The sequence below is a fragment of the Helianthus annuus genome, chromosome 15 (genome assembly GCF_002127325.2).
Source record: "Helianthus annuus cultivar XRQ/B chromosome 15, HanXRQr2.0-SUNRISE, whole genome shotgun sequence".
NCBI lineage: Eukaryota > Viridiplantae > Streptophyta > Magnoliopsida > Asterales > Asteraceae > Helianthus > Helianthus annuus.
The window spans coordinates 4325887-4337039 of NC_035447.2; the positions used below are offsets into that span (position 1 = coordinate 4325887).

The 11153-nt window shown below is 43.2% G+C and overlaps 2 protein-coding genes across 2 annotated transcripts; one reads left to right on the forward strand and one right to left on the reverse strand.

Annotated features, from left to right (window-relative positions):
• Window positions 1-796: 796 nt before the first annotated feature.
• LOC110913164 lies at window positions 797-5239 on the reverse strand. The gene is made up of 7 exons (XM_035983967.1): window positions 3960-5239; window positions 3723-3878; window positions 3459-3590; window positions 3132-3380; window positions 1962-3061; window positions 1589-1879; window positions 797-1514 (listed from the first exon to the last, which is right to left on the reverse strand). Exons 1-7 carry the CDS (start codon window positions 4657-4659, stop codon window positions 1101-1103), a joined length of 3042 nt encoding a protein of 1013 aa, XP_035839860.1. The 5' UTR covers window positions 4660-5239; the 3' UTR covers window positions 797-1100.
• Window positions 5240-7170: 1931 nt separating this feature from the next.
• On the forward strand, window positions 7171-10764 carry LOC110913163 (zinc finger protein CONSTANS-LIKE 5). The gene is made up of 4 exons (XM_035984096.1): window positions 7171-7218; window positions 7336-7539; window positions 8553-8836; window positions 10383-10764. Exons 2-4 carry the CDS (start codon window positions 7432-7434, stop codon window positions 10471-10473), a joined length of 483 nt encoding a protein of 160 aa, XP_035839989.1. The 5' UTR covers window positions 7171-7218; window positions 7336-7431; the 3' UTR covers window positions 10474-10764.
• The last annotated feature ends 389 nt before the right edge of the window (window positions 10765-11153 follow it).

Below are 11153 nucleotides of genomic sequence, written 5' to 3' on the forward strand. Positions count from 1 at the left end.
GCTCAAGATCGTGACAGACAACGGCACCAACTTCGCGTCAGACGATCTTAAGAACTGGATGAAGGAGATGAACATTGAACACACTTTCACCTCCGTTGCGCACCCACAAGGCAACGGACAAGTGGAAAGTGTGAACAAATGCATCGTCGAAGGGATAAAGGCCAGATTAGGAACAAGGCGGCGCGGATGGGTCGATGAGCTCCCAAGCATTTTATGGGCTCATCGGACCATGCCAAAGACAAGTACCGGCGAGACCCCTTTCAGCCTAGTCTATGGCTCAGAGGCGGTAATCCCGGCAGAGATTGGCTTGCCCTCGCCGCGAATGACCACGGTCAACACGGTTGACAATGAAGCAGAAAGGCGTCTAGACTTAGACTTGTTAGAAGAACGGCGCGAAATCGCAAGAATCAGAGAGGCCAAATACAAAACCCAGCTGGAAAGGTACTACAACACAAGGGTTCGCATTTGTACCTTCAATCCAGGGGAGTACGTCTTTCGCGACAACGAAGCGTCAAATGCGGAACGCCCAGGGAAATTGGCACCTAAATGGGAAGGCCCATATCTGATTCATGAGGTCCTAGGCAAAGGGGCCTACAAATTGCGCACCTTAGATGGCCACATCTTACCAAGAACTTGGAATGCGCAACAATTGCGCAAATGCTATATGTAACCTTTTCGGCCTCGCGCCATTTTTCAATTTCGCCACGCCGGCTACGAGCCATTGGCAAATATGTATGAAGGCCTAAGAGCCAACTTCTGATTTGAATGAAAACATACGACATGTTCTATAACATTGTTTTTTCGTTACAAATGCATGTTAAACTTCTGATTAGCGCGAAAACACTCCAGCATTTTGAGATGGTTCAAAACCACCTCCAAGGTCCTCCGCAAACAAAGCGCGAGACCGGGTGGCCACCTTATACTTAGATAACGCTTCCATTTATTCGAGCTAATTTAACCTAAGTTTTTACAGCAATGCAATAATTGCAACAGAAAAAACGAAGGCATTTCATTGTCATTAAAACTGCGCAAAAGCGCATCACTTACAATCAAGTCAGAAACAAAGGCACAAACGCCTATCAACAAACTAACAACCTACTCTATTTGTCTTCTTTCTTCTCACCATCATCATCTTCGTTCCCTTCACCATCGTCGCCATCGTCATCACCTCCGCCATCATCACCAGCTGCTTCCTCATCAGATGATTCAACAGTAATCGGTGGATCAAGGATCGCCTTGAGGCGCTGACACCAATCATCCTTTTTTAAGGCACTAACAACCAAGTCCATGATGGGCAAGGAGAGGTTGTCATATGAGTTCTCAGCACCGGCCAGCGCAGCATCAGCTTGTTCCGTCACTGAGCAATGACTTGTATCGAATTCTTGTCCCAGCATTCGCTCAACGTGATCAGCACACTCCAGGTAACCTCCTCGATGACCAACCGCACGCGCCGCATCCGTAAGAGCAGCAACAGCGCGATCTAGCTCGCCGGCGTTCAGGATGGAGTTGGCAACCTTCATCAAAAGAGGAGCATTAAGAATAGACTCTTCAACATGTTAAAGAAAAAGGTAAGGCAAAAGGGACTTACCAGCACTATTCCCCGAGTGCGCATCCATTCTGCTTCAGAAACAAGCGTGTCCACAATGCCTTGGGCCTCAGAATAATTTGTCTGAGCCACGTTGAGCGCCGCAGTGCTGACAGCACGCGCCTCCTCAGCATCGGTGGCCTTGACCTTCTCAGCCTCAAGGTCAATCTCCAAAGACTCGCATCTGTCGATTTGCTCATTCAAGCGACGCTTGAGTTCCGCTATCTCAACGTCCTTGGCATGGAGATCCTTGTCCTTGTTAGACAATTGCACCTTGGCTTCAGTCAGCTCAACCTAAAAATTGACAAACACCTTGAGAATTGACTTAGAGAAACCTCGTAAACAAAAAAGAAGAGCGGGAATCAGTAGAACTAACCTCCATCTGCTGCTTGGCAGTTTTTTCACCCTGCGCTTCCTCCACCTTTGAGGTCAAGTCCGCAACTGTAGCCTCAAGACCAACGATCTTCTGGCGTAGAGCATAAGTACGCTCGTTGTCTTGAGCGCATATACGCTTGAACTCGGCCTTCTCCTTGGCCAGTTGCTCTTCCACATTATGAAGTTTCTTTTGCAGGCCCTCGCGACCCCACTCTTCAGCTTTCCTATCAGCCTCAAACTTGGCTTTCTCCTCATCAAATGTGGCCTTAGCCTTCTCAAATTCACCAACACGTTTTAGCACACGTTCTCGGTAAGCCTCCCAGTCGGCGCGCTCTCTGACCATTGTTCGCCATTCACGAACTATCTGATGGTTAGCAGATCGAGCGTTGGCCTCGGCAAGAATGTAAGTGCGATACAACATTTCATGCGGCTTCGCCTTTTGACGGTTAACTTCGCCAGGAGTGAATTGGTTCAAGTACCAATCGCGAGAAGGACCAAATTCAACAAACGTATCCTTCTGCCTTAAGCTCCAAGGGGCTTGATGAGGAGCATCACCACGTTCCTCTTCAGTATAAGTTTTATAATATATGTCCCCGACGGTATCCTTCGCACCTATCACATTGGGGTTATAGCCCCCAGCTCCTCCAGAGCTTGCACCACTAGACACATAGCGCCCTAACCCCTTAGAGGTAACAATCGGCGCAGCAGGGGGAGGTTTTGGGACACCAGACTGCCCTTGAACAGAAGACTGATCGGCAGCTCTTTCTTTCCTCGCCTCTTCCGCCTTCCTCTGCCTATCCGCCTCCTCCCTCAGCTTTCTCTCCTCTTCCGCTTTCCTCTTCCTCTCCGCCTCCAGCTTTCTCTCCTCCTCCTCCTTCCTCTTTTTCTCTTCCTCTTCTTTGCGCTTTCGCTCTTCAGCCTTCTTCTGCGCTGCAATCCTACTCTCTTCTTTCCTCCGATCCTCTTCTGCCTTTCGCTGCGCTTCAGCAGTTTTCGCAGCATCAAGCGCAGCAGAATCGGAAGGTTCAGTGGCAACCTTAGGTCTTTTCGTGCTGGGTTCAACAAACTTAACCCCCTTTTCAGGGGTCTTCTTCTTGATCTCTACAAGAATAAAGCAAACGCACTTGAGCAAAAAGAGGTTAAATTATAAAGAAGGGAGATAAGAGCATACCAGGAGAAAACTGGTATAACGAGCGCAACTTGCTCTTCTTCCCAACAACGGGAATAACAACTGAAACAGGCGCAGAGGCCATACCAGTTGTCGCCTCGCTTCTACCCCTCTTTCTTCCAATCAACGGGGCAGTCTCTTCTTCCTCTTCTTCTTCATCCTCAGGTTGAGATGGAGTTGCATCAGCATCCGGGTTACGAGAACCCGCGCTCCCAGAGCCCTTTGACCCACCAGCGCCAGTCTTTCCCATAGCTGCATATGATAAACCTTCATAAGAGTCACTGATTATCACGTAATCGTCTAAGTCACGTTGCCGGAGGCGAAGCGTACCTTTGACAGCAGCAGTAGTTGCGCGACTGGCGCCAGGACCCTTGCTGGTCACTTCAACATCCGCCTTCTTTTTCTTCTTCGAAGGTTTCTTCTTCTTCTCCTCTGGGTCAACCCCCAGATCGCGCAACACACCTGCAAAGATTTTAGGCAACGAACTTAACTCGCCATTCGAAGACCCTACTGACTCCTCGCTGGAAAGATAGAAAGTCTCTTTCCCAGCAGAAGTCACAGAGCGCAATGGACGAGGTTTAGGATATTGCGCACCTTCAGTTGCATCCGGCGGCGAGGCGAAGGCGTCAGCAGGAGGAAACATGAAGTTCCCCTTTATCTGGTCATACCAGCCTTCCTCATCATCGCGCAGAGGGCGAACGCCCATGGAGCCACCAAAGGCTGGGAAGGCAGCCTGATAGAGTTGCGTCTCTACACAACAAAAACAAAGTATAAGAAACCAGTTAAGTGAATGTACTCGGAAACAAAACAAAAAGGGGGAAAGTATCTAACCTTGATCCCCGATCTTCAAGACCGGGAGTTCCCTGCTACTAGGTGACCACTGGTCACTCATCTTGGCAGCAACCAGAACATTCTCCCCAAATACCCGGTTAGGGGTTGCGGTAAGCTGCTGATACCACTGAGCAGACTTCGGTATAGGAAGGTCCTCCTTTGGTATAACCTCGGTCCATTCCCTAAACGGCATAGCTATTGGCAAGACTTCCTCCCGGATGAAGAAGAACTTGGGTTTCCAGTCGTGGAAACTCTTGGGAGGATTCAACAAAATCTTCTTAGCCGTACCACGGCTAGCAAAAGAAAAGAACCCCATTGTTCTTTGCAGTTGATAGAAGACACGAAACTTATTCACCGTCGGCTCAATGCCGTGAGATTGACACAAGAACTCAAAGTGCCTCACCCTCACCATCCCAGGTGGGCTTAACTGCGAAATATGAAACTTGTAGTAGGACAATATGCTACCAAAGAAGTTAGTCGCCGGCAGCCGGAAGTTTCCTTGAAGGAAGAAGTCTTCGAACAAAGTAATGTAACCGGGTGGGGCATCAGCCGCGGTCTGACCCTGAGCAGGGTACCGGGCATCCCACTCCGGTGGAAACCTAAAACTTCGAACGATCTGTTCGAATAAACCTAAGTCCCATCTCAGGACTGGGACTGGCCCCTCCTCACTAACAGGAGCTTCTTGATGTTCTTCACTCATATTTCAAGAAAAAGCTGGAAAAAACTTGAAGAAAGTTTGAAGATTTGAAGAAAGTTTGAAGATTTGAAGAAAGTTTGAAGAAGATGAAGAACAATATGAAGACTCAAAGAGAAAAAGGGAGAAGAAACGAAGAGAAAGTGAATCTCTCACCTTTCTCTTCGGATATATATACCCATCGCATTTAATGCGATGGGTAACCGTGCCGCACTCGCCGCAGGGGCAACCAACGAGAGGTTGCCACGTCAAGCGGAAAAGCAGGGACGACGGTTACCACGCGCGCGTGGCATCCACTCTCCTGACATGAAGTGCAACCGCCGCAGGCGGCATGATGACATCCGTGCCAGGGGTCAACTCAAGCGTCGCTCTCAGCGACTTATCTCACCAACCTGTCAGAGGTTCAAATTTCGAAGTTTCCCGCCATAAACCGTGCAAGTAACTTCATGCAGAAGTCACAAGAATCGCGCCAGATATACGTAAACTACTAACACCTCGCGCGATTAAAAGGACAAACAAGATATCACTCGACAACTGCCTAGTACCTGCGCATCGAAAACCACAGTTTCCTACATGCGCCTTACAAGTCAAGACTAAAAGGACAACTTCCCCTTCTCTTATTTTTATCAAGTCCAGAGCTCCAACCACTTGCGTTGCGCATGGTGCAGCACTGGACTGGGGGGACTTGAAGGGGTATGGTCCCAAAAAGTCGCGCAAACCTCATAACAGGTTGCACGTGAGACCATACTCCTTAGCATAACAACTTGATAATAACAGCCTCGCGCAGCTTACGTCACATTATGACTTAGCCCCGCGCGAGGAAGAGCACATAATGAAGTCAGATAGCAACACTTAGCATGAAAACAATGGTATAAGTGAACACACTAGCCCCGCGCGGGTTAGTCGCCACCAAGCAAAATCATCTCCATAAGAAGACGCGCTGTTACCTACAGAGGTACACAGGGTACGAGTGGCAGGAAAAAGAGCCAATGAACGTCCAGCAGGCTCTGTTCAATCGTGCGCCACGATCTTCTGACGATAAGTACACAAGGACGCCTACGTGGCACCAATCAAGAGACGGGGACAACTGTCCCACGATCTCCACTTGTCTGCTGATGACAGAAGGGACAACAAGGCCGACAACAATGACACGTGGCTCAAATCAAGGTGCGCCAGCACCGACGAGCATCTAGAAGCCACTAAGCAGTCGAGGCCAGCGAGGCAAAGAGCATATTCGTTGTCCGTTTCTGGCCCAAGGCCCATCAGCCCACAACCTCTTACACCACTCTGGCTATAAATAGAGAACTTCATCCCTCAGGTTATTCATTCTATTCTCTTGGCTCTCACTCTTTACTACTTAATTACTCTCAAAGCAATCGCTTATTCTCACGCCGGAGCCCGGTTAAGAGGGAAACCCCCACATTCCCCTCTTAACGAGTAACGGTGTTCTGTTTTGCAGGTTGAGTAACCAGTCGGAGCTCAAATACCTAAAAGAAGATTAACCTCTATGAAAGGAACATAAACCCACCTAATTAATACCTTAATTAGATCACTGTTTCTTCACTCTGCGACAGTTGCGATTCATCACCGGCGGTGATCCTCTGTTCCACCGACGCCGTCGTAAACTGCCACAATTGCGATTGGGAAAAACATAATAAACCGAATTCGGGTCCAGATTCGGGTCCGGATTTGGGTTTGGGTTCGGGTTCGCATGATCGGAGACCGTTAGAGGGGTTTAGTGGGTGTCCGAGTGTGAATGATTTGATGGGGATTTTTGGGTTTGAGGATTTGGGGAAAAAGTGGGGAGAAGAAGGATTTGAATTGGGCGGGTCGGGTTTGGGTTTGGGGTTTTCGGATAGTTTGGTTTGGGAGAGTCCGGGTTTTGTAAGGCTTGATGATTTGATTGTGAATAGTGGGGTGGAACATAATTATCAAGCTATGGGTGTTCCTCCTTTGCCTAAGGTAACTTGTTTGTCAAGTTATTGATGTTTTGGTTTGTTTGTTTGTTTGTTTGTTGGGTTTGTTGTTGCGATCTCTGCTCCTCGAGTGGTTCGTCAGTGATCCAAATTTATCGTTTAAAAAAATTGGGTTTGAGTTATTTTGTGTTTTTTGCTATGCTTGATCATAACATGATAGTAGTGCGGCGCGGCGCAACTGTTTTGCTTGTCTAAAGCGGATTTTAAAATTAGACTACTTTTCGTAAAGAAAATAACTTTTTAAGAACATACATTTTTTGTATGTGGTTTCTAAAATTAGACTGCTTTTCGTGAAATGGTACTAACTTTAACGTTATTTTACTAATTTCGTGAAAATAACGTTAAAAGCGGCGGATGGTTAATCATGCATCATGTGGTGATGTTGATTGTTAGCTGAAAGACACAGGGCTACATGCACCAATCAGTCTCTGTCCCGATTGTTGAGTGTTATGTGTCTTAGGTCCAAGGCTTGATACAAAACTACAATCGAGCCGGGGGTCTCACTGGAAGCAGCCTCTCTATTCCTACGGGGTAGAGGTAAGGTTGTCTACATCTACCCTCCTCAGACCCTACGTTAGCTTTGCTATTGGTGGGATTTACTGAGTATGATGATGATGATTTTTGTGTATTTCTTATTGTTATTAAGATCCCATTTGTTGTTTTTCTCTGTTGTTAACTTTGTTTAGGCTTTTTCTGTTGAAATCAGAACAGAAATGCTGCATTTGGAACATATAAAGATGAACTTATACGCCAACTTCGTGAATTAGCGAAATCCGAAACAAATGTTGATGGTAGTCAAGACATGATTAAACCAATAAGCGAGTTTCTGCCCGCACAAAACTTCCAACTCGAAGGTAGGAGTTCAGGATTTGAACAAAAGTCAGAAGAGAATGCAAATACGTCATTTGAGGTATGATCTCTCATCTTCATTGTTAATTAATTACGAAATTCACAAAAATGGACAAAAAATAGTTGGCGGACAAACCTAATCAAATCTTGAAATTTACATGTTTTGACCCGTTACCCAACCCACCTGACTCGTGCTTTTTGCCAAGTATAATACACTTAAGTTCGTGATAATTACTTTAATTTTGTTGCTAATAATATAAATAATTTGCTATACTCTGTAAATAGATTGTGAATAATAATTGTAAAATACACCTTTAACTCAAAACATTACATTGAAATTTACCTAGAATCGACAAAACGTATGGAAGTTCATAAGAAGTTTTAATAAAAGTTTGTAAAGTTTAGCTAAAAGTATATAAAATTATAAAATTTATTATAACCCTATTCATTCACATATATAAATATTATTAATTAATTATTATTATTATCAAGCGTTAAATGTCATTTTAGTCCCTGTCGTTTGGTCCATTTTGGCAGTTTAGTCCAAAGGTTTCATTTTTAGCCTGTGGGTCCAAAAAGGTTTCACTGTTGCCATTTTAGTCTACTGAGTTAACTTCATCCATCATTTCTGTTAACGAGAAGGGCAATTCGGCCATTTTATATGGCTGAATCGCCTTTCTAGTTAACAAAATTACATATAAAATGACCGAATTGTCCTTCTCGTTAACAGAAAAAATGGATAAAGTTAACCCAGTGGACTAAAATGGTAATGGTGAAACCTTTTTGGACCCACAGACGAAAAATGAAACCTTTGGACTAAACTGACAAAATGGCCCAAACCACAGGGACTAAAATGGCATTTAACTCTATTATCAATATCCTTGTTATTTTCTAAACTGGATTAAATAATAATTAAATTCAAAAAGGCTATTTAAGAAGAATGTTAAATGGATTTTTGATGGTCATTCGTCGCTATAGTGGCTCGCTTGAACCGGCCGTTTTGCATCTTTGAGTTAATGTCATTCGGGACTCTAGTCCGACGGCTCGATGGTGACTGTGTTTTTGTATTTACAGGCTAATACATTTCAATGGTGCCTAGATAGTTCCGATGCTGGAAGTGTGGATTTTTTTTCCGATCATTTGGTTGAACATACCACTGAAGCAAACTGCATAGTTCCCGACGGAAATTTTGATAATATTCAAAGTACAAGCCACGCTAATGTAGATCATCGAGGCCAATCGCATCATAACGTTGCTGAGAACATACCGGTCTTTCATGGTGTTGGTGTACGTGAAATTAACAGCCAGGAGCGAGAGACTGCGATCACAAGATACAAAGAGAAGAAGAAATCTAGAAGGTAATTGTAATGTAATTACATTTTTTATTATTACGTCTAATTGGTCAAACACATTAAACTAAGGGATTTAAGTAAAAAAAAAAGAAACGGGTCAAACGGGTTTAAAGTCGTTTAAATTATTTTCAATTGCATAAAAACCTTTTACGTTGTTCTATTGAAGAAAATTATATTGTTATCAAATATTAATGATGATATGATTATTATTAGGCGAATTGGAAATAAATAATCCCACCTAACTCAATGATGATATGATTATTACTGTGCTCGAAATGGCTTGATTTTTGTTAATTGGAAGATTAAACACCTAAATTGAAGCACCGTTTTCGTGGGTTGGGGCAGTATTTCGAGGTAAGTTTTACATCAATCGACTCGTATCCTCGTTCTGATCAAAAGCCCTAAAACATCGGTTTGTAATTCGGAAAAAAACTTAACTCCGTTAAGCTATTTTAACGACGGACTATTTTACAAAAAAAGTTGACCAGTTCGGATTGTTATCGGCCAATAACTGACTTGGGATTATTATTGGCCTAATTGAGTTAGGTGGGATTATTTATTTCTAATTTGCCTTATTATTATAGTTATATTTAGTGGCAAAACATGTTTAGAAAAATGAGCTTTACCCTTTTTAGTGATTTTAGCAACCAACTATAGAGTAGACGAAAAATATAAACTAATTTACTATTTATTTCCGATTTTACTTGTAAATTGCTGATGTGGCACTCAATACTGTGTCATCTTGACACATATGACGCGTATGTGAATTTACAAAAAAAAAAAAAAAAAAATCTAGTTTTTTTACAAGTTTCGCGTTAAAATAATTAGTAAATGTTACATTAAACGCCATGTAACATATAAACTAAAGTGACAAATAAGATGTCACGCAGCAAATTACGAAAAATCAGCAAAAAATGACCCGCTACTGGTTGAAAGTGGTCATTCGTTCCTATGATATAAAAAAATGTAATTTGGTTCTTAATATTAGTAAGAGTTAATTGCCCGGATGATCCCTGTGGTTTCACGTTTTTTCACGTTTAGTCCCCACCTTTTGGAAATAGCAGGTATGCTCCCTATGGTTTGTCATTTGTTACTCGGATAGTCCCCTGACATTTACTCAGGGGACTATCCGAGTACCAAAATGACAAACCATAGGGAGCATACCTGCTATTTCCAAACTAAGTGACGTCTACTCAGGGGACTATCCGAGTAACAAAATAACAAACCATAGGGAGCATACCTGCTATTTTCAAAAGGTGGGGACTAAACGTGAAACCACAGGGACCATCCGGGCAATTAACTCTATTAGTAATAAAAGTTAAGTTGTTCTTCTAACTTAAACTTGTGTTGCTAAATCTAAAAAAAAATATAAAAATGTGTTTTTAGGCTTAAAAAAATCCGAACATACACAATTTCACTTCTCCAGTCCTAAATTCTACTCTTTTCCAACAAAAGTTTGAAACTTTTCTTAGCGTCTAGAAGTCGATTGCAAATCTTATGTGTGCAAATACGAGCTTAATTAACGTTTCTTTTGTTCTTGGTGTCATAACAGGTACGATAAGCATATCAGATACGAGTCGCGAAAGGTACGAGCTGAAAGCAGGACGAGAATCAGGGGTCGTTTTGCCAAAATGGATCGATGAACCGTTTTACACGTGCCTTTGAGATTATAGGTTTGATAAAATGATATAGTGTAGTCATGTAGAGTTGTGCTATGGTATGCGGAAATTTATGGTCAAAAGGTGGTCGGTGCTCGCGACCACCATCATGAGTTTCCGCCTACTGTAGTTTTTCGGTAGAGTGTATGGTGTTATCCGGCCCATAGTTGCAGTGTTAGGTTACTGGCGTTATCGCTTGATTGTTGTTCGAGTAATATTATGTTGCAAGTGTTGCTTGAAAAACAAATAAATATGAGTTTTTGGTTTAAACTTTTGTTGTAAATGACGTAATCTCAGATTTAGCGTTTAACCGAAACCTTTTTCCTAAATTAACTTGTCGAATGTCGAGTGTCAAAGAGTGAACTTTCGACGAAGTAGTTAATCTCGTTAGAACCGCTATAGATTGATAAACTTGTGGTTTACTAGTCTTTTTCTTAACTATATGAAATAGTTCTTGTCAAGTAAGAAACAATTAGTTATTATAAACATTAGTATAATCGGTAAAACATTAAATCACAAGCCTGGATAAGTGCATTTGGTCCCCAAGTCTATTAACAAAAAATGAAGCTTTAAAATTTTATGGGCCTAAATTCCTAGTTTTTTTTAGCAACACTAATGGGCAGGGGCGAAGGATCATGGATGCTCGGGGGTGCACCCGCCCACCC